The sequence below is a fragment of the Chlorocebus sabaeus genome, chromosome X, assembly GCF_047675955.1.
Source record: "Chlorocebus sabaeus isolate Y175 chromosome X, mChlSab1.0.hap1, whole genome shotgun sequence".
Taxonomy (NCBI): Eukaryota; Metazoa; Chordata; class Mammalia; order Primates; family Cercopithecidae; genus Chlorocebus; species Chlorocebus sabaeus.
This window is the reverse complement of record NC_132933.1, coordinates 81,430,048-81,453,375: the sequence shown is the minus strand read 5'-3', so window position 1 is coordinate 81,453,375 and position 23,328 is coordinate 81,430,048. Positions and strand designations below refer to the sequence as shown.

Here is a 23,328-nt window from a genome sequence, read left to right as displayed (position 1 = left end):
CATGCGGATGCAGATATTTTTTCATTATGCTGATTTCCCTTCTTTTGGATATATACCCAGCAGTGGTATTGCTGGATCATCCTGTGATAATCCAATTTTTAGTTTTTCGAGTAACCTCCATACTGTTTTCCATAATGGCTGTGTACTAGTATACTAACAGTGTGCGAGCGTTCCCCTTTCTCCACATTTTCATCAGCATCTGTTGTTCTCTCTTTTTGATTAAAGCCATTCTATCCAGGAGTGGTGGCTCACACCTGTAATTCTAGCACTTTGAGGGGCTGAGGTGAGCAGATTGCTTGAGCCCAGGAGTTCAAGACCTGCCTGGGCAACATGGCGAAACCCATCTCCACAAAAAATGCAAAAGTTAGCCAGGTGTGGTGGCACCTGCCTGTAGTCCCAGCTAGGTTGCAGTGAACCGTGACTGCGCCATTGCATTCCAGCCTGGGTGACAGAGACCCTGTCACAAAAAAAAAAAAAAAAAAAACTCACGGTGGTTTTGATTTTCATTTCCCCAATGATTATTGATGTTGAGCACCTTTTTATATACCTGCTTACCTTGTATGTCTCTGGATTAATATCCAGGTCTTTTGCCTATTTCTTTTTTTTGTTCGTTTTTTGTTTTTGTTTTTTTTGAGACGGAGTCTCGCTGTGTTGCCCAGGTGAGGTGCAGTGGCCAGATCTCAGCTCACTGCAAGCTCCGCCTCCCGGGTTTACGCCATTCTTCTGCCTCAGCTTCCCGAGTAGCTAGGACTACAGGCACCCGCCACCTCGCCTGGCTAGTTATTTTTTTGTATTTTTTAGTAGAGACGGGGTTTCACCGTGTGTTAGCCAGGATGGTCTCGATCTCCTGACCTCGTGATCCGCCCGTCTCAGCCTCCCAAAGTGCTGGGATTACAGGCTTGAGCCACCACACCTGGCCTTGCCCATTTCTTAATCAGATTGGTTTTTTGCTATTGGATTTTTTGAGTGCCTTTTATATTCTGGTTAATTAATCTCTTGTTGATGGATAGTTTGCAAATGTTTTCTCCTATTCTGTAGGTTGTCTCTTTACTTTCTTGTTTCCATTGCTGTGTATAAGCTTTTTAGCTTCATATGATCCCATTTGTCTGTTTGGCTTTTGTTGTTACTTAAAAAACTTTGCCCCAGATTAGTATCCTGTAGCATTTCTCCAATGTTTCTTCTAATAATTTTGTAGTTTAGATCTTAACATTTGTCTTTAATCCATTTTGAGTTGATTTCTATGTATGGTGAAAGATGGAGATCTAGTTTTATTCTTCTACATGTGGATAACCAGTTTTCCTAGCATCATTTATTAAAGAGACTGTCCTTTCCCCAAATGTGTGTTCTTGTTGCCTTTGTTGAAAATTATTATTTGGCTGTGTTTGGATTTGTATCTGTGTTTTCTATTCTGTGCCATTGGTCTGTGTGTCTGTTTTATGTCAGTACCATGCCGTTTTGGTTCCTATAGCTTTGTAGTATAATTTGAAGTCCACGTGGGGTGTGTGTGTGTGTGTGTGTGTACATATATATATATAATTATATTTTTTTTGAGGCCGTCTCACTCTGTCACCTAGGCTGGAGTGTAGTGGCATGATCTTGCCTCACTGCAACCTCTGCCTCCCAGGTTCAAGTAATTCTCATGCCTCAGTCACCCGAGTAGCTGGGATTACAGGCATGTACCACCATGCCCAGCTAATTTTTGTATTATTAGTAGAGACAGGATTTTGCCATGCTGGCCAGGCTGGTCTCAAACTCCTGGCCTCAAGTAATCTCCCCACCTCGGCCTCCCAAAGTGCTGAGATTACAGACTTGAGCCACCATGCCTGGCCTATGGTATATTTTTTATCCTTTATATCCTGATAAAACAGTAGGTTTAATTTAGGGATCACCTCTTATGAAGGCTTTCTGGCTGGGCCCAGTGGCTCATGCCTGTAATCCCAGCACTTTGGGAGGCCAAGGTGGGTGGATCACTTGAGGTTAGGAGTTCAAGACCAGCCTGGCCAACATGGTGAAACCCTGTCTCCACTAAAAATACAAAAATTTGCTGGGCGTGGTGGCACATGCCTGTAGTCCCAGCTACTCGGGAGGCTGAGGCAAGAGAATCACTTGAACCTACGAGGCGGAGGTTGCAGTGAGCTGAGATTGTGCCACTGCACGCTACCCTGGGTGACAGAGTGAGACTCCATCTCAAAACAAACAAAAAAACAAAAAACAACTGAAGGCTTTCTTAATTCCTCTTCCCCTCTTACCTCCAAGAATCAGCCACTTCCTTCTTTGTGCCACTGTTTTTCCATTGCATTGTGTTGCCCTATTTGTTTACAGTCTATCTCACTGTACTAGACTATAAACTTCTTGAGGATATGACCTATATCTCACTCATTTCTATCATCTCCAATGCCTGGCACACAAGAAGTATTAAGAAAATGTCTTATGAATAAATAAGTGAATGATCAGTATATTAAAAGAACATTTTGAGCATTTAAGGCAGGGATTGAAAACTCAAATGCCTTCAGGGTCTAGGCATAAGATAAGCAGACCTGGGAGGGACTATGATAACTTGGAGAACACATGCTTTATCTAAAACGAACAGCTGCTACTCAGCCCCAGCCCATTGGTGCCTTGCAGGAATGCTGACCCTGTCTTGGCCACATCTTTAAATTTTCTAAAAGAAGCCAGACAATTTAGGTTTTTATGTGAAATCTCCCAACTGTTAAATGTTATCAACTAAGTTTTTTTCAAAAAGCCTTTTATTGGAATATAACTTAGATACAGAAAAGTGTTATGTATTGTGGGTGTATAGCTCAATCCATTTTTATAAACTGAACTAATTTTTTATGTGAGCCAAACAAAGCTATAAGCCACCAATTTGCAACTTGTAACTAAGGCCATATGGGGACCCATATAGTTAAGAATCATCTTGTAGGTAAAAGTGTCTTAAGGAGACACATCAGCCAGATGCAATGTATGGACCTTTTTTGGGTTATGATTCAAAGAAATAAATGTAAAAGAGTGTTTATAAAGTAATTTGGGAAATTTGAATCTTGGCTGGCTATTTGATAATATTAAAGAATTATCGTTAATTATTTTAGATGTGATATAGTTGGTTTATTTTTAGAGCAACTTTAGTTCTTGGCAAAATTGAGCAGAAGTTACAGAGAGTTCCCATATACTCCCTGCCCTCACATACATACAGCCTACCCAGTTATCAACATCTTGCACCACGCTGGGCATTGTGGTTCACGCCTGTAATCCCAGCACTTTGGGAGGCCAGGAGTTCAAGACCAGCCTGTGCAACATAATGAGACCCCCCATCTCTACAAACAAACAAAGAAAAATGGGCGTGGTGGCGCATGCTTGCACCCAGGAGTTAAAGGCTGCAGTGAGCTGTGATCATATCGCTGCATTCCAGCCTGGGTGACGGAGCGAAACTGTCTCAAAACAAAAACATCCTGCACCAGAGTGTTATATTAATTGTGTTAGTTGATGAACCTACATTGACATATCATTATCACCCGCAAGTCCATGGTTCATTCTTGGTGGTGGTATACATTGTATGGGTTTTGAGAAATGTATAATGACATGTATCCACCATTATACCAATAATTGTTTATTAAAAGCAGCCTTCTGCTGGGCACAGTGGCTCATGCCTATAATCCCAGCACTTTGGGAGGCTGAGGGGGGTGGATCACTTAAGGCCAGGAGTTCAAGAGCAGCCTGGCCAACATGGTGAAACCTAGCAACACATACTGAAAAATTTTTAGAGGAAAATTGTTACGATGCTGGAATTTGCTTCAAAACAATTTGAGAAGAGTCTGAAAATTGAAGTAAATGAAACAAGATTGGCTGTGTGTTAATCATTGAAGCTGGCTAGTGAGTACATGGGAGTTCATTATGTTAGTGTTGTTTTGCATATGTTTGAAATTTTCTGCCTCTGAAAGTAGAACAAGAGTCCAAGTTAAAGCTGAGGAATGATTTTTCTAGGTCTAGGATAATGGGACACACTGCTGATGACAGAATGTAAAATTCTGGAACAAGTCTGCAAAGATAATGGCACTTTCTTATTTTATTTATAGGACCTGAGAGTCAGTATACTAAGACTGCCCAGGAGATTGTGAACGTCTGTTACCAGACATTGACTGAGGTAGGTGGTAAAGATGGAGGTCCCAAGCTTGAGCAACATAGGGAGACCCCATCTCTACAAAAAATATTTAAAAATTAGTGGGGTGTGGTGGTAAATGCATGTGGTCCCAGCTACTCATCTGAGGTAGGAGAATCATTTGAGCCCGGGAGGTAAAGGCTGCAGGAGTCATGATCATATCTCTGCATTCCAGCCTGGGAAACAGCAAGACTCTGTCTCAGAAAATAAAAGAGGTCCCCTTGGGTTCTAGCTTTTTGAAATCCTGTTCCCTTGAATGAGGAGCCTTCCCTGATTATCCTATTTTAAAATGTAGTATTCCCTGCCCCCCAACTCCACATCCCCTATTTCCTTCCCTGCTTGATTTATTTTTATTATCTGTGTCCTGCCACTAGAACATAAGCTTCATGAAGATAGATATTTTTTTCTTTTGTGTACTTTTGTATCCCCAGTAATTAAACTACATGTTGAATGAATTTATTTCCTTTATTTCTCAGTATGATGAGCATTTGACTCAACTTGAGAAGGATATCTGTACAGCTAAAGAAGCAGCTTTGGAGGAAGCAGAATTAGAAAGCCTGGACCCAATGACCCCAGGGCCCTACACACCTCAGGTGAGTCTGAGGACTAAGTACTTCCTTGTATAGTTTTCTTATTGGTTTGGGAAATTGGGAGCATGTTAACAAATCTGTTTACTGAGATACCATTCTTCTCTGTCCTTCCTCTTCATATGCCTTTCGTGTGCTTTCTTGTCTTCTCAAAGGCTAAGGTGAGTGAGGGCCATGGGTCTTGGTGGCCTTGAATCCAGACGAGGCAGCTGTGGGATGAATGAGTGGGGTGGGGCCTTAGTTGTTTAGGCAGTGTTTGGGAATACCAAATTCCTGACCCAGCCATCCTCTGGGTCTCGGGAATTTTCTTGTCCATGAATTTTGGGACTCTAGAACATCCCTGGAGTGTAGACTTCTCAGTTACAGACATGGGCCATATTGTTCCTGTGCCTTACAGACACTTGATTACTCATTCCCTCAGAGGTATCTCGGTGTAGCTCAGAAGTCACTCATTTTCCTGGATTGACTCCTAGTAAATGAAGAAAGGTAGTACTAATAATGTTCTTAAATGTTCGTGTCAAAAGAATTAGAGAGAAAGATAAATAAGAAATTTTTAGTCTTCCTGGTCTAACTGGATCCTTGAAATACACTTAAGAGTGTATTTCCTCTCTACTGTACTCTTAGAGGGTTGGCATATTTGAAGAATAGGACTTAACAGAACATCACTGGTGCTTGGTTTCTGTATTGGAGGCACTATGGTAGGGCGGAAAGTACATAAGATTTGACATAAAACAGGCCTGGGTTTGAGTCTTAGTTCTCCTGTTGTCTAGCTTTGTAATCTTGGAAAGTTAACCTCTCTCACTTAGTTTCCTTTTCTCTGAAATCTTTTCAAGATTGTTGTAAACATTAAATGAATTAATTTAATTTGCCTGATACATCTTTATCTGTTCTCTGAGACCCTTTCAAATTTAATCAAGTATTTTAATGCAGAACTCTGCCAATTCCCACAGGAAAATTTTTTTTTTTCATTCTATCCAGGTTTCCCTCTGAACTGATAATGCAACTTATGTGACCTCTGTTGGATTATTGCTATCTCTGTATCTCGTTCATGCACTATCCCTATCTATCTTTTACTCTCTCTTTCATCTCACAACCTAGGTTACTGAGGGGCCAGGTATAAAAGAACCCTCAGATACTCGTTCAAGGTCCAGAACAAGGAAAGGCTCTTGGAGTGTGTGGGCAGATTGGGTCAAGGGTTCTTGGGTGAGTGATGTTGCCCCAGGAAGGCCCTATTTGCTAATAGGCCCACAGCTTCCACAAGGTACTTTCTGGTAAGTTAAAGCCTGGTGTTAGCCATCATTCCCCAGGAGAGTCTAGCCATTGAATGACACATGGTTTGCTCATTTCTAGGACAGTCTAAGCCTAGTCCTTTGGTGAGTCAAAGCCTTGGACCCCAAAGTCACCTTCCTTTCTTTGCTGCGTCTCCCAGGCTACTTCAAATGGCTAAGGAAAACCTGTCAACTATTCTCTCTCTTGAACATTAGCTGTTGTTTAGTGCAGTTAGAGGGTTTCCTATGAAGAGTAAGATCAGATAGTACTGCTTCATTATTCCAGTTAACCTTTTCATGATTCCCTTCACTCAAACAGTTTAAGATAGTAACCAACTCATTATCTCTTAACCTGAGGAAGGTGTACATGAGTGACTGTCCTTACACATTACTACTCTCTTTTTTTTTTTTTTTTTTGAGATGGAGTCTCGCTCTGTCGCCCAGGCTGGAGTGCAGTGGCCGGATCTCAGCTCACTGCAAGCTCCGCCTCCTGGGTTCACGCCATTCTTCTGCCTCAGCCTCCCAAGTAGCTGGGACTACAGGCGCCCGCCACCTCGCCCAGCTAGTTTTTTTTGTATTTTTTTAGTAGAGACGGGGTTTCACTGTGTTAGCCAGGATGGTCTCGATCTCCTGACCTCGTGATCCACCCGTCTCAGCCTCCCAAAGTGCTGGGATTACAGGCTTGAGCCACCGCGCCCGGCCAACTACTCTCAAACTCAAATGTTATTAGAGTATGTTTGCAAAAGTGTAACCTGCCTTAATACAATTTTGGTTGTAAGAAGCATGACAGTAATCATACCTTTCAACTTCTAAATGGTGGTGGTCAATAATGTATTTTCTTTTTCTTTTTTTTTTTTTTTTTTTTTGAGACGGAGTTTCGTTCTTGTCACCCAGGCTGGAGTGCAATGGCGCAATCTTGGCTTACTGCAACCTCCACCTCCCGGGTTCAAGCGATTCTCCTGCCTCAGCCTCCCGATTAACTGGTTTTACAGGCATGGGCCACCATGCCTGGCTAATTTTGTATTTTTGGTAGAGACAGGGTTTCTCCATGTTGGTCAGGCTGGTCTTGAACTCCCAACCTCAGGCCCGCCTTGGCCTCCCAAAGTGCTGGGATTACAGGCGTGAGCCACGCGCCCGGCCCAATGATGTATTTTCACTCAACTATTTCCACCTAACTTGCATTGCATCATCTGTTCAGCTTAACACTTTATCTAAAACTGTTGACTTTGCAGTTTTCTACACTGTGCTGTAGGGGTTTGCAGAAATTTCATCCCCTTATTTTTCCCTCTTTGTGTTCCACACTGATTTACCTGCTCTGTAATGCTTTGAATTTTGTTTTGCCTCTGTTTCACCAAAACCCTCTTCAGAATCAGTCTTGTTTCCTCTTTTCAAAAAACACAATGTAACACATATATGGGTTTTCTGATGATAAAAGTAACATGTTCGTTAGAGAAAATTGGAAAATTAAAACAAGAAATAAGTTACCTGTAATCACTTCCACCACTCAGAAGCAACGTCAACCAGTGTGAATATTTTTATTTTTCATATCTGTGGTGTATGTATTTGTGCTTATATACACACTTTTAAAATGAAATTGATCGATATGGTTTTGTGTCTTACTCTTTTCACTTTATATTGTGAGCACTTTATCTAGTCCTTCTTGCCCTCCTGTCACTGAATAGTCTATTTGCTAAATCCCTGTTCTTTCCAGGGAAGAAAACAGGGAAGGGATCTATAATTTATTGAGTATTGGATAAGAAACTTACACATCTCTTAATTCTCACAACAACCCTGTGAGGTAGACATTATCATCCATGTTTTATAGTTGAGTTAATCAAGGCTTAGAGATGTTACGTAATTTGTTACTCACTAGCAAGTGTTGGAGCCAGGACTCAAACCCAGGACATTTTACCGCAAAGCCTGTGATTTTTCACCATGCCATTTTGCTTCGTGGCATCCTCTGATGGGCTCATAAACTATCAAAGCATTCTATGCTCTTGTTGGAATTGAAATTCCTTTATCTCATTTTCTCTTAGATGTCTCCAGATCAAGCAATCAAAATAGCACTGATATTAAGCCTTGGGCCTAAAAACCAAAAGACAAGGCTTAGAAAAAACTAAGTTATTGACCAGAAAGGCTGTTAGGGCATAAAACTGTCCCATAGCTTTGGTGCATTTCTGCTTCAGGCTTCTGATTACATGCATCAGGCACCTGTCTACTAGAATAGGCAACATTTGTAAGAGTCCCAAAAACTTGTCTGTAAAGCTGTGTCAGACTGTTTCTCTTTAACTGAATTGCTCTGCATGATCTTTTTCTCCAGTAAATGCTTTAAAGGGGAGTTATCTGTATTTATTTTCCCTTTCCTAGATAGAAGCTAAGTTGTATGTTTTGTGCCACAGCCTCCTGATTTGTATGATACCAACACATCCCTCAGTATGTCTCGAGATGCCTCTGTATTTCAAGATGAGAGCAATATGTCTGTCTTGGATATTCCCACTGCCACTCCAGAAAAGCAAGTAACACAGGTAGGATGTTGTTTTTCTTTTTATAAGATTGGTATTATGCCTGCAGGTGGGGCTAGGGGAATGGTGATGGTGATATGTGACATATGTCAAGAATGACTGGGCCCTTTGGCCCTGGGAATGAAAGCTTAGAAATGGGCTTTCAAGTTGGGATGGCATCAGGTCGTGTGACTGGAGTTATCTTCTGTCTGTCCCCATGGGCAGAGTCAGGCACAGCAGAACTTCAGGGAAGGCACAAGAATGAAAAAAGGGTATGAAGCATCAGAGTAGCCTGACAGGTGACTAGAACGGCCAACTGCACTCAGACAGTTCAGAATAATTGGCCTACTTAATGTGTATTATAATTTAAATTAAAATTATTTATAAAATTAAATTTTAAAAATTGGCCTTTTCTAGAGGTATCAGAAGATACAGTCTGAAGCCAGAAATTCTACAGCTATTCTCAGTCAGGGTTCCACTGGAAAGTGTAAAAACCCAGGAGGGTTTTTCTATCCCAAAGAGTTCAACACAAGCTATAAGGAAAAGTTTGGGTTAGAAAGAAAGAGTCTCTTTGTAATGATACAGTAAGAGTAGACTAAGGGCCTTTCCTGTTCTTTGGGTTTTTTACTCTGGCTATGATTTCCAAAGAATGGGGGAAAATGCGCATGCCTTGAGCGGTCTAAACAGCCCCCACTAGCAGTGGGGTTGGCTGGGATATCAGGGAGGAGCATTCATCCTGGGTGAGAGCCCTTGGTTAACTCCTCCTACAGGCACGTCCCTCAATGATGTGCTATTTGTGTTCCTTACTCAGATGCGCCAGGGCCGAGGTAGGCTGGGCGAGGAAGACTCTGATGTAGATATTGAAGGGTATGATGATGAGGAGGAGGATGGGAAACCTAAGACTCCAGCCCCAGTGAGTATGCTTACAGAAAGCTTATGGTTACGTTATACCCTTATATGATAGGAGCCCCATCAGTACAGGGCAGGCCAAATCCTAAGGTGATATCAGGGGGTCTCCTTAGTGAGCCCCAATCCGAATTTAATCCTTGGGACCAACTAAACAATCTGTCCACCAAAAATACTTAACTTCTTGTGAGGCAGCAAGTGGAGGGATGGGCAGGGTGGGGAGGGGGGTTGTGTCTGGTGGTGGCTTCTGGTCTCTTACATGGTCAGTTGATAGGACTTTGACCCCTAACTGGTCTCATTCAGGAAGGTGAAGATGGAGATGGTGATCTTGCAGATGAAGAGGAAGGAACTGTACAACAGCCTCAAGCCAGTGTCCTGTATGAGGATTTGCTTATGTCTGAAGGAGAAGATGATGAGGAAGATGCTGGGAGTGATGAAGAAGGAGACAATCCATTCTCTGGTAGGCCTCGACCATTGCTTCTATTCCTTTATAACTCACTATAGCACCCTCAGGACTGGACTGGATAGGCGCTCTTGGCCACATATGCTTTTATTGGAAGCTGCCTCTTTTATTGAATTTCTATTAATAGAACTGAGAGTACTGAGCACTCACGCATAGGATGATCATATTCATTAGCAGGAGGTACAAAATACGACAGTGGAAAAGATAGTGTCTAAGTAAGAGCTTTGATTTGGATACTTGTCAAAGGCTGGGCACAGTGGCTCATGCCTGTAATCCCAGCACTTTGGGAAGCCAAGGTAGGAGGAATACTTGAGACCAGGAGTTTGAGACCAGCCTAGGCAACATAGCAATACCCTGTCTCTACAAGAAGTAAATAAATAAAAATTAGCTGGGTGTGGTGGCAAGTGCCTGTAGTCCCAGTTACTCAGGAGGCTGAGGCAGGAGGGTCGCTTGAGGGCAGGACTTTAAGGCTGCAGTGAGCCATGATCATACCATTGCACTACAGCCTAGGCAACATAGTGAGACTGTCTCCAAAGAAAAAGAAAAAAAGATGAGAACAGAATAATAAAGTGTTATATGTGGCAACAGGGAAGGAAAATTAAGAAAAATCCTGTTTGGGGGACTAATGTTTTGTGGATTAATGGCAATGGCCAAGGAAAAGTATGGGAGTAGATGGTAGAAAAAACACAGATAGGTTGGCATGAGATGGAAAAGGAAATTGTTATTTGGATTCAGATTCTAAACTACAAACCTTGCTACTACTGTTGACCCTAGGCAGTTATAAGAAGGGCATCTGAGGAGAGGAGTATAGGCAAGATGCCTGTGTAGATGTGTGAGTGTTACTAGTTTGGGAAGATCAAGCCAAAGATCAAGTTAAATCTGTCAAGCTTAACTCTTGATGAACCAGAATCTGTCTCTTTTTACAGCTATCCAGCTGAGTGAAAGTGGAAGTGACTCTGATGTGGGATCTGGTGGAATAAGACCCAAACAACCCCGCATGCTTCAGGAGAACACAAGGATGGACATGGAAAATGAAGAAAGCATGATGTCCTATGAGGGAGACGGTGGGGAGGCTTCCCATGGTTTGGAGGATAGCAACATCAGGTAATCGGCAGCAACATGCTACAGGGCTGTGGCATCAGTGCCTAGCTATGATGTCGAGGGGCCCAGCATCAGATTACTTTTCATCCATCAAACATTTCCTGGGCACCTACTAGGGCCAGGCACTGTGCTAGGTCCTGGGGATACACGGAGGAGCAAAACATACCGTGCCCTTGAGGAGCTCACAGCCTAGTGGAAGAGACTGACACAAACAAATCATTATAAATACAATGTGATAAGTGCTATAGCATAAGTAAGACAAAGTGCCAAGGCACCACTGAGAAGGGAGTGTCTCACTCTGCTTGGAGTTATCAGGGAAAGTTTCACAGACAAGGGAACATTTGAATTGGGCCTTAAAAGATTAATAGGAGTTTAGTAAGTAGGTAGTATGGCAGGGGGTGGGGAGATCTTTATAGGTGGAACAGTGTGTTCCAGAGCAAATGGAATTTGTTGGGGAGTTGAGGCTCCAGAAGTGTAGCAAGGGAAATTATATTGTGAAGGACTTTACAAGGCATGCTAAGACATTTGGACCTTAACCTGTGGGTAATAGGAGTCATCAGTTTAAGGAAAAGGAAGTGACATCAAATTTGTATAACTTAGGACAATGTGGGACAGATGATGATATCAACAGGGACTTGTCAGGAGTGGGGAAAATAAAGGGACATAAAGAGGTAAGGAGGTTAGATGAATAATGAATGGAGATGTCTCTGGTAAAGAAGAAGAATACGTGTTAGATAGGGCAGGAAAGGAGGAAAAAATGGATTTGGATTTGGCTTTGGACATGTTGGATTTAATGTACCTATGATACATCTAACCAGCAAGCAGCTAATATGCAAATAACATTGTAAATAAATTAAAATTTTTTATTTCAGCAAATATTTATCGTAAGTACAAAAACAAACTAAGATATGGTCCCTTCCTTCAAGGAGATGAGTCTAGTAGGAAACCTAAAACAGGCAATCACAGTGTAATATGAAAAGTGCTATGCTAGGCAACCGCAGGGTTCTTCTAGAACTTGGGTAGAGGTGGGGAGGGAGGAGAGCTGGCTAGAGAAGGAAATTGAGCCAAATATGAATAGGAATTAGCTAAACGAATGAGAAAGCAATGGGCATTCCAGAGACTAGGAAGAGCCTATATGAAGACACAGGCATGAAACATTTTACAGGCATGAAACACTTTTAGAGACCACACGTAGCTCAGTGTGACTGGAGATTTTTTGATTGATCCATGTAAGATCTATAATTCATGTGACAGAAATGATTTAAAGAGGTAGGTAAATACCAAATCATGAAGGGCCTGAAAGTTCTGGGGAGTCATTGAATGAGAATAGTATGACCAGATTTACATTTTAGAAAGATTGTCCTGTGCCCCAAAAGAAAAATGGGCAAAGGCATGAACTAATTTAGAAAAGAAATGTAAATGACCAATATATCATATGAAAAAATAACTTCCAGCCGGGCGCGGTGGCTCATGCCTATAATCCCAGCACTTTGGGAGGCCGAGGCAGGCGGATCACAAGGTCAAGAGATCGAGACCATCCTGGCCAACGTGATGAAACCCTCTCTCTACTAAAAATACAAAAATTAGCTGGACCTGGTCACACCTGTAGTCCCAGCTACTGGGGAGGCTGAGGCAGGAGAATCGCTTGAACCCAGGAGGCAGAGGTTGCAGTGAGCCGAGATTGTGCCACTGTACTCCAGCCTGGTGACAGAGCGAGACTCAGTCTCAAAATAATAATAATAATAACTCCCCTAATAAAGAAATGCAGTAAAACCACGAAGTGCAATTTTTTACCTATCATATTGGTGATTAAAATGAATGATAATGCCTAGTGTTTGGAAAGATTATGAGGAAAAAGACATTCTCAAACTACTGGTGGTAATGTTGATTGATAAAAATGGGGTGGTTTGGAGAGAGGCTTAGCAATTTATCATCATAAATAAAAACATTTAAAAATGTGCATCCCCTTTGGCCCAAAAAATCCACATCTAGGAAATTATTTTGTGGGAATAATTAACACACCATCAAGTTGTTTGTGTAAGGATGTTTTATGACAGCATTGTTCCTAATAGTGGAATAATTGGAGACAGCTTCAATGTCCTAGTGAGAGACTGTTAAGTCATGTTACAGCTATATGGCGGAATACCATGTAGCTATTAAAATTATGCTATAGACGTATGTTTATTGACACGGGAAGATGTTCATTATAATCATTGGTGAAGAAGGCAGATTCCTGGAGAGTATGTAGAGTATCGCAATTTTGTAAATTAAACAAAAATGTTTAAGCATCTAAAGTGCACAGAAAATTTTGGTAATATACCAAAAGATTATCTCGGATGATGGAGTTATTGATGATTTTTAAAAATTTTTTTCTGGTGTATGTTCTAATTTTTTTAACCAGTGAACGTGCATTACTTGTGTGATTTTTTTTTTTCAAGTAAAATTAAGAATAAACAAACAAACAAAAAAATAAAGAGCACTCTGGCAGAAGTGTGAAGAAGTAATTGGAGGAGAGCAAGACTGGAGACATGACAACTTACTTCAGTAGTGCAGGCCAGAGATAACAAAGGACTAAGCCAAGGCAGGCAGAGTAGGGATGGAAAGGAGGGGATAGAGACAAGATATATTGAAGAGGGAATCTTCAGGACTATTGACTAATTGGATACTGTAAGTGGTAGATGAAACCATGAGGCTGTCAGAGCATTTATGGTCATGTAAGATGGCAGTGTGTTGTTCAGGTGTAAGGGAGTTTCTTCCATTCAGGTTCTTGTGTATATGAAGTTGGCAAGTTGATGTTTTTGAACAGGATCATTTTTCTCTCAGGGGCATATAGAATAGTTCAGAACCAGTCACTTTAGTGTCCAGGGGAGGTGAGATGGGCTTATCCTTTGGTGGCGCTGAGAATGGGAATGGTCAGCTAGAGGATGGTGTCCGAGCTTGAGAGATGACATGTTTCTCTTCTCAGTTATGGGAGCTATGAGGAGCCTGATCCCAAGTCGAACACCCAAGACACAAGCTTCAGCAGCATCGGTGGGTATGAGGTATCAGAGGAGGAAGAAGATGAGGAGGAGGAAGAGCAGCGCTCTGGGCCGAGCGTACTAAGCCAGGTCCACCTGTCAGAGGACGAGGAGGACAGTGAGGATTTCCACTCCATTGCTGGGGACAGTGACTTGGACTCTGATGAATGAGGCTTCCTTTGGGCCTCCTTGGTCAGCCTTCCCTGTTCTCCAGCCTAGGTGGTTCACCTTTCCCCAATTTGTTCATATTTGTACAGTATCTGATCCTGAAATCATGAAATTAACTAACACCTTAGCCTTTTTAAAAGTAGTAAGTAAATGATAACAAATCACCACTCCTTATCTTCCTGGGGCAGTGTCACCCTTTGATTTAAAACAAAGCAACCCCCTTTCCCCTACCACTACCAAAAAGAGCAAGCTCATTTTCCCGTGTCCTCCTTTAACTCCATGTGTTGCTTTTGGTATAATTTTTCCCTGGGGAAGGAGGGGAAATTATGAAAGAACTAGTAACTTTATGTCCTCTTGATGTATTAGGAAATTTCCGGCCGGGCGTGGTGGCTCACACCTGTAATCTCAGCACTCTGGGAGGCCGAGGCAAGCGGATCACCTGAGGTCAGAAGTTCGAGACCAGCTTGGCCAACATGGCGAAACCTCATCTCTACTAAAAATACAAAAATTAGCCAGGCGTGGTGGCGGGCACCTGTAATCCCAGCTACTTGGGAGGCTGAGGCAGGAGAATCGCTTGAACCCGGGAGGCAGAGTTTGCAGTGAGTGGAGATCCCACCACTGCACTCCAGCCTGGGTGAAAGAGTGAGATTCCATCTCAAAAAAAAAAAAAAAAAGAAAAAAGAAAATTTCCAAGCATGGTATTATCTCACTTTTCTAATTTACAGGCTGGAACAGATGAAAGCCCTCCTGCTGGGACAGAGAATTGGGTTCTAGTGGACTCTGTGCTACACTTAAACCTGTGAGACAAACCGCCCATTATTTTATTTATTTAATTATGCAATGCCTAGTTCCTAAATGGATTTGAGGCAAATTACCGTAAATTTTGAAACAGCCTGTATGTCAGAAATGATAATGTTGCCACCTAAATGTTTTCTGTCCCTCCCCCCCAGGGGAAATGATAGGAAAATGGTAAGTTTCTTAGGACAAAGACTGTGTCTTCTGTTTCTTTTCATGCTTAGGATGTGGTTCTGTGCATAGTAGGTACTCAGTAAATGTTCCTAGAATCATAAAGTCCTCAACAGATATGTTACTGAGCATCTGCTTTTCATGATAAGCACTCTATCAGATCCTTGGGATGCAAAGGTAAATAAGACAAATCCCTTTTACCCAAAGAGCTCACCATCAAGTTGGGGGAGGGGAAGTGGAATTCAAAACATGTTAATAAATCATCATAGTACTGTGAGATAAGTGCAATTAAGAAGCTAGTTATAAAGTATAGGGGAAATAGAGGAGTAATCATGTCTGAAAAGTCAGGGAAGTCTTCCTAGAGGTAATTTTTAAGCTGATTGTTTTAGAATTAGTAGAAGCTTGCCAGATGGAAAAGTCCAGGCAAAGTGTAACATGAATGGGAAAGGCCACAGTCTAGAAATGGCAGAGTGTGTTCCTAGTTTGTTTGTTTGTTTGTTTGTACCTGCCTTGTTCCAGGAAGGATTTAAGGTAGTTTATATTCCAGTCCTTTAATGCTGGAATGGCTAGAGATGAGACTGAAAGATGGGCAGGAAGTATATCATCACAAGCTTTGTGTTTGATGTTAATGTGTATGATTTTTATATTATGGGAAATAAGCTCTTAAAGGAGTGATATAATCAGGTTTGTGTTTTAGAAATCTGTGTAATGAATGAATGAAGAAAGAAATTGAAGAATCATGTAACAGATATATGTGATCCCATTTTTTGTAAAAGACAGAACCATGTGTGTTTATTTATATGTGTTTATATATATACTTGTGTACGCAAAGGTAAAAGTCTGAAAGGATATATGCTAACTGTTCACAATGATGACCCCCAGGAATGGGATTGGAGGGGAGGGGGCTTCTGTGTTTGTTATGTATGCTGGGTGGGATATTGTGCTTTTATTTCTGTATTGTTTGAATTTTTTTATAAGTGTGTATTATTTTTGTAATAAATTTTTTAAAAAATTCCAGCAGTAGTGTGGAGAATGGTTTGGATGGATCTAGTTCAAGTAAGAGAGAATGGAGCCCAAACTGGTGCTATGGCATTGGAATCGGGAGGAGGGGGATGGATTTGAGAGATCTTCAGGGAGTAGGACTTGGCATTTGGGGGTAGAGAAGGAGGAATGGAAGGTGGCTTCCAGAATTTTGGTTGGGAGGATTGGGTGAATACATGGTATTCGTTGGTTCATTTCAACATTTATCATGCCACTTTTTTTTGTTTTATTTTTTTTAGATGGAGTCTCCCTCTGTTGCCCGGGCTGGAGTGCAGTGGTGTGATCTCGGCTCACTGCAGCCTCCACCTCCTGGGTTCAAGCGATTTTCTTGCTTCAGCCTCCTGAGTAACTGGGATTACAGGCACGCATCACGACACCAGGCTAATTTTTGTAGGCTGAAGTGCAGTGGTGCGATCTCAGCTCACTGCAACCTCCTCCTCCCGGGTTCAAGCGATTCTTGTGCCTCAGCCTCCTCAGTAGCTGGGATTACAGATGCCTGCCACCATGCCCAGCTAATTTTTGTATTTTTAGTAGAGACAGAGTTTCGCCATGTTGGCCAGGCTGGTTTCGAACTCCTGACCTCAGGGGATCCGCCTGCCTCGGCCTCTCAAAGTGCTGGGATTACAGGTGTGAGCCACCGCACCCAGCCAAGATGGGGTTTTGCCATGTTGGCCAGGCTGGTCTAGAGTTCTTGACCTCAAGCAATCCACCTACCTTGCCCTCCCAAAGTGCTGGGATTACAGGCATGAGCCACTGTGCCTGGCCAAACCACCTGTTTTTATAAGCAGCCTGCCAGATGCTGATAGAGAAGTAAGATATACTCCCTGATTGCAAGGAACTTAAGGTCTAGAATGAGAGGTAGATATGTAAATAAAGTTTAATAAAAAGTGATCATTGCAATAAATATTTACAAGAATCCGTGGTGAGAGGAAAAAGTTCTTGATTCTTTACGAAGTACGAACAAGAATGCTTCACAGAGGAGACCCTTAAAAAAATCATGAAGAGTGGAAAGGAATTTACTAGATGGTCATAGGGGTGGGATGGGAGGGCATTCTAAGCAGAGGGGAACAGAATGCTTAGGAGCATGAAGCAACGTGTTCATAGAACTACATATAGTTATAGACGGCTGGAATGTAGGGAACCTATGTAGTGTATAGTGATCACAAGCTCAGGATGAAATGCTCATTTTAAAGCAATCACTCTGGCAGCAGTATGAAAATAGAGTGGAGAAGGGGTGATGCCAGATAAGAGATGCTGGAGACCTAAACTGACTAAGGCATTGACAGCAGGGATGGAATGAGTGGTATGTCTTGGTGACTGATTGGATAATGGAAAGTAAGGGAGTGGAACCTAGGTTTCTGATCTGGGTGACTGGATAAATGGTGATGCCATTTACTGAACAGGTTGAGGGTGGAAGGTAGGGGGAAACAGCTAAGCTTAGTTTTGAAGCATGTAAGTTTGAAGTATGGTATGTATAAAGTTTAGGATTTGTACAATCTTGGAAGTAGGTGAGATCACCCAGGAAATGTGTAGAGTCAGAGTACAGAGGATAGACTCCTGGCGAAGACCAGTATTTAGGGGTGGTGAGAAATAGAAAACCTGAAGAGGAGTAGTTCTCAAACCAAGGAAGGGATTTAAGGAAGAGAAAAAGACAACATATTTACCACAGAAAAGTAAAGTCAGACCCAAGAGAGAGCATTTGGATTTGGCAACTAGCAGGTCCCTGGTGACCTGAGCAATCAAAAGCAGTTTTAACAGAGTAGTGAGATTGTAATCTCACCAGCAGTGGAGCAAGGAACAAATGGAGGTGAGGAAGTGATGATAAAGATAATAGACTGCTCTTTCAAGAAGCTAGGGAGATGCACAGTCTTAAGATGGAAGACAAATATGTATACCTCTGTAGGCTTAGGGAAAGAAAGCAAGAGAGGATAATTGTTGGAAGGACCTGTGAAAACAGGAGAGGATGTTAGCTAACAGGTAGAGATACTGACTTAGAAGAGAGAGATCTTCCCCTGAGAGAGACAAAAGAATGGATGTAATTATCTATCATTGTGTAGATAGGGAGATGGGAAATTGAGGAGTTCACGCTTCATAGCTTCAGCTTCGTCTGTGAAACTGTAAGATCATCCTTGTGACAAAAGTGAAAATGGGAATGAGGGCTTGAATACTATCCTACTGTGGGGGATAATGAGAAACTGGAAACAAGCTAAATGTCCAGTAGCAGAGAGGTTGAATTATGGTATATCCATTCAGTGAAAAAGTATGCAGCTGTTAAAGGAAAATTGGCTGGGTACGGTGGCTCACATCTGTAATCCCAGCACTTTGGAAGGCCAACGCGGGTGGGTCACTTGAGGTCAGGAGTTTGAGACCAGCCTGACCAACGTGGTGAAACCCCATCTCTACTACAAAAAAAAATTAGGCATGGTGGCACGTGCCTGTAATCCCAACTACTCCAGAGGCTGAGGCAGGAGAACTGCTTGAACCTGGAAGGCGGAGGTTGCAGTGAGCCAGGATCGTGCCACTGCTCTCCAGCCTGGGTGACAGAGCAAGACTCCATCTCAAAAAAAATAAGTCTAAGCATTTTTGGTTTTAATCTTATTTTTTTTTTTTTTTTTGAGACGCAGTCTCGCTCTGTTGCCCAGGCTGGGGTGCAGTGGCCGGATCTCAGCTCACTGCAAGCTCTGCCTCCCGGGTTTACGCCATTCTCCTGCCTCAGCCTCCCGAGTAGCTGGGACTACAGGTGCCCGCCACCTCGCCCGGCTAGTTTTTTTTTTTTTTTTATTTTTTAGTAGAGACGGGGTTTCACCGTGTTAGCCAGGATGGTCTCGATCTCCTGACCTCATGATCCGCCCGTCTCGGCCTCCCAAAGTGCTGGGATTACAGGCTTGAGCCACCACGCCCGGCCTGTTTTTAATCTTATAATAGTCACCGATGAAAATGGGAGCTGGAGCTGACTAGGGATCCATGAAAGGATTACTGGATGCTTAATGTACAAGCAAGGTTGAAGACTTAATTTAAAATGGTACCCACTTATTGTGGTGTGATTTTTTTTCCTTTATTTTTATTTCTATTTTTTTGAGACGGAGTCTCACTCTGTTGCCCAAGCTGGAGTGTAGTGACGCGATCTCGGCTCACTGCAGCCTCCGCCTCCCAGGTTCAAGTGATTCTCCTGCCTCAGCCTCCCGAGTAGCTAGGATTACAGACGCGTGCCACCATGCCTGGCTAATATTTTGTATTTTTGGTAGAGACGGGGTTTCACCGTGTTAGCCAGGATGGTCCTGATCTTCTGACCTCATGATCCACCTGTCTCGGCCTTCCAAAGTTCTGGGATTACAGGCATGAGCCACTGTGCCTGGCCTGTTTTTCCTTTAAAGGTACTTAGCAACACAACTGGTCAGTGTGTAGAAGCACAGATAGTAAAGCAGTCTGGGGTGAAGACCTGGTTATAAGGAATAGATGGTGAATTTAATTTCATTTCAGTAACGCTCTCTTGACTACTCTATACCAAGCACTGTGCTAGGTGCTGTGAATACCGCTCATGGTCTAGTGTTAGATAAGTCCATGCAAGAGTGTGATAAGTGAAATGATAAAATACATATGGTGTACTTTGAAGGTACAGAGTAACCCCAACTCTGGATCTAAGGGAAACCTTTCCAGAGATTACTAGCTTGAATTAGGCAAAGCAAGCAATGGGGGTAGGGAATGGTTATCATTCCAGGCAGAAAAAATAGCATGTGCAAGGAACATGTGACTAAAGAATTAGGAATGGTTACAGCATGGTGCACATGGAAGGGCTGGCAAGAACTGAAACTAAGGAATTAGCCAGTGTCCAGATCTGGAGAGCTCTGTATGCTTTGCTAAAGAATTTGGACTTTATCCTAAAGGCAGTGGGGATCTGTTGAAGGACTGGAATCATTTCAGCAGCAGTTCAGAATGTGGATGGTAAAGAGCAGGACTGGAAATGGTTATGGCAGTCATTAGGTGAGACAAATCAGCTGTAAGGTAGGAACAGTGATCAGAGATTTGAGAGAATTTAGGAGGTAGAATCTATATAAAATTTGATGACTGATTAGATGTGGATTATTTCAGTCAGTCAATATTCATTGAGTCTAATGGATACCAGGCATTATTCTAAATTAGAAGTGTCCAATCTTTTGGCTTCCCTGGGCCACATTGGAAGAAGAATTGTCTTGGGCCATGCATAAAATACACTAACGATAGCTGATGAGCTTTTTAATAAAAAGGCCGCATAAATCTTTTTTTTTTTTTTTTTTGCAGCGCTAGCTGAGGTTTTATTTTGGACCAAAAAAAAAGGCAGTTGAATTGTTTTGTAGCTGGAGGCATGGACAAGGGGGGGTCCCCAAGCAGTAAACTCCCCCGCAGGTGGACTGAGGGCTGGGGCTGAGCCTCAGGTGGGTCTCCTGTTCCCTGTGCTCCCCTGCACAGTGGCCTCCCTCCTGGGCTCTAGGGAAGGCACAGGAGGGGCAGGCTGGGAGGGGCTGCTGCAGCTGTTCACTTGGACAGGACATCAGAGGACTCAGACACCAGCTTCCCATCGCGGGTCTCGATCTTCTTCACAACCATGGCCCTGATGGAGCTGGTGCAGCTGAAGGAGCTGGAACCCTTGCCATAGCCGAGGCTGAGTTTTGTGAGGCCCCCAGAGGCCAAGCTCAGACCACCTGCATAGCCGCTGGTGGTCTTCATATGGATACTCATGTTCTGCATCCCAGACTCTAGCTGGCTCTCCTCGCCCTCCAGCAGCTTCCTGTAGGTGGCGATCTCGATGTCCGGGGCCAGCTTGACATTCATCAGCTCTGGGGACTCACGCAGCTGCCACACCAGGTCCTATTTGGCCTGCTGCAGGGGCTGCCTCCAGCTCGGACAGCTTGGCGTTGGCATCCTTAACGGCCAGCTCCCCCGGCTGCTCAGCATCTGCGATGGTGGCCTCCAGGGAAGCCCTCTGGCCTTTAAGACCCTCAATCTCAGCCCGGAACCGGCTGATGTTCCAGTTCGTCTGAGAGTTCTCGGTCTTTGGACACCGTAGGTCATCCCCGTGCTTCCCAGCCAGCGTCTGCAGATTCTCATACTTGATCTGGTACATGCTCTCAGCCTCAGCCTGGCTGCGGTTGGCAGTCTCCTCATAATGCGCCTTGACCTCAGCAATGATGCTGTCCATGTCCAGGGAGTGGCTGTTGTCCATGGACAGCACCATAGATGTGTCCGTGGCTGTTGTCCATGGACAGCACCATAGATGTGTCCGAGATCTGGGACTGCAGCTCCTGGATCTCCTCTTCATAGAGCTGCCTGAGGAAGCTGATCTCGTCAGTCAGCCCTTCCAGGCGAGACTCTAGCTCTACCTTGTTCATATAAGTTTCATCCACATCCTTCTTGATGAGGACAAATGCATTCTCCATCTCTGTAAGTACGCATATTGAGCTCATCCTCATAGTTGTTCTTGAAGTCCTCCACCAGCCCCTGCATGTTGCAAAGCTCTGCCTCCAGCTTCAGCTTCTCCTGGCCCAGAGTCTCCAGCTGCCGCCTCAGGTTGTTGATGTAGTTCTCCAACATGTTGTCCATGTTGCTCCAAGCCATCTTATGCTGCTGCAGGAGGCTCCACTTGGTCTCCAGCATCATCATCTGCTGCTTCAGGTACTGTACCTTGTCTATGAAGGAGGCAAACTTGTTGTTGAAGGTCTTGATCTGCTCCTCCTGGGTGCGCATGGCCTGGATGTTGGGGTCCACCACCAGCTTAAGGGGGCTCAGCAGGCTCTGGTTGACCGTGATGGTGGTGATGCCTCCATGCCGCTGGCCCCACCATAGCCTCTGCCCAGGCCACCCTGGAAGCTGCGGCTGCCCACTCGGGAGAAGCTCATGGAGCTGATGCAGGCACCGGGCCCACTCATGTAGGAGTGGCTGCTGAAGCCTCGGGCGCCAGAGGTGGACACCTTGTAGGACTTCTGGGTCACCCTGATGGACATGGTGGAGGCAGGAGTGGAAGCAGGCGGGCTGAACCAGGCAGAGATCCCAGAAGGAGCAGAGAACCTGCTTCTTGGTCCTCATAATGTTTTAAGAAAGTTTATGAATTTGCGTTGAGCCGCATTCAAAGCCATCCTGGGCCGCCTGTGGCCTGTGGGCCACAGGTTGGACAAGCTTGTTTTAGATACAGCAATGAATAAAACAGCCCCTTCCCTCAAAGTGCTTAGAATTTAGTGAAGGAAGGAGACAATAACAAATAAGAGTGAGAAGCACTACTTAGAAAATAAAAGTGATGTGAGAGGGTGTGGGTGAGGTTGCTAGTTTTTTGTTTTGTTTTGTTTTGTTTTTTGAGACAGTCTCACTCTGTCACCCAGGCTGAGTGCACAGCTTGCTGCAGCCTCAACCTCCTAGGCTCACGTGATCCTCCCACCTCAGCCTCCTGAGTAGCTGGGACTACAGTCACGTGCCACCACACTCGGCTAATTTTTTTTGTATTTTTTGAAGAGACAGAGTCTCGCTGTGTTGCCTAGTCTGGTCTTGAACTCCTGGACACGAGCAGTCCCTCCTGCCTTAACCTCCCGAAGTGCTGGGATTACTGGCGCAAGCCACTGCACCCAATCAAGGGTGCTAATTTAATGGTCAGGGAAGACTTTGCTGAGTAACTGTCATTGACATACAAATATACATGTATTATTTCTGTAAAGTTAAAACATTTTTTTAAGTGTGAAAAGGCAAGCAATAAAAGATCCTCAAAAGATGCTTTGAAACACTGTCCAGAAAAATATGCAGAAACCAGGATATACTGATTGGAGGGAAGCCAAAGAAGGAGAGTTTCAAAGGATGGAGTGGTCAGCAGTGTCCAGTACTTGCAGAAAGGTCAGTCAGGTAAGGACTGAAATTTGTCATTTGGATTTGGCATTTGGTGAGCCTGGTGAAAACAGTGCTGAAATCAGATGGCAAGTAGGTTGAATAATTGAATGAGAAGAAGTAGCAACAGTTTCTAGGAGCTTGATTTGATTAAATAATAGCTATCATTTATTGTGCCAACCTCTCCGCAGAGAGTACCTGACCTCATTTAATCCTGAACCATCTATGAGATAGGTATTATTCCCATTTTACAAATGAGGGAACTTGTTCAGGGTCATACAAATAGAGGGATTAGCCTTGGACTGGAGAAG

The 23,328-nt window shown here is 43.5% G+C and overlaps 1 protein-coding gene and 1 pseudogene across 7 annotated transcripts in view; one reads left to right on the top strand and one right to left on the bottom strand.

Moving 5' to 3' along the window:
- The window catches only part of TAF1 (TATA-box binding protein associated factor 1), a 100,300-nt gene extending 84,150 nt beyond the window's left edge, over window positions 1-16,150 (top strand). For 3 of the 7 annotated variants that reach the window (XM_073013577.1, XM_073013576.1, XM_037988910.2), the window contains exons 33-39: window positions 4,074-4,141; window positions 4,633-4,749; window positions 8,411-8,536; window positions 9,324-9,425; window positions 9,722-9,878; window positions 10,808-10,985; window positions 13,948-16,150. In XM_073013577.1, coding sequence (XP_072869678.1) covers window positions 4,074-4,141; window positions 4,633-4,749; window positions 8,411-8,536; window positions 9,324-9,425; window positions 9,722-9,878; window positions 10,808-10,985; window positions 13,948-14,170 — 971 coding nt within the window. In that variant the 3' untranslated portion in view covers window positions 14,171-16,150. The remainder of the gene's footprint in view (window positions 1-4,073; window positions 4,142-4,632; window positions 4,750-8,410; window positions 8,537-9,323; window positions 9,426-9,721; window positions 9,879-10,807; window positions 10,986-13,947) is intronic. The other 4 variants (XM_037988914.2, XM_037988913.2, XM_073013578.1 and 1 more) reach the window with 3 other exon arrangements.
- Window positions 16,151-17,906: 1,756 nt separating this feature from the next.
- Window positions 17,907-22,226, bottom strand: LOC103232157 (keratin, type II cytoskeletal 8-like; annotated as a pseudogene).
- Window positions 22,227-23,328: the final 1,102 nt, after the last annotated feature.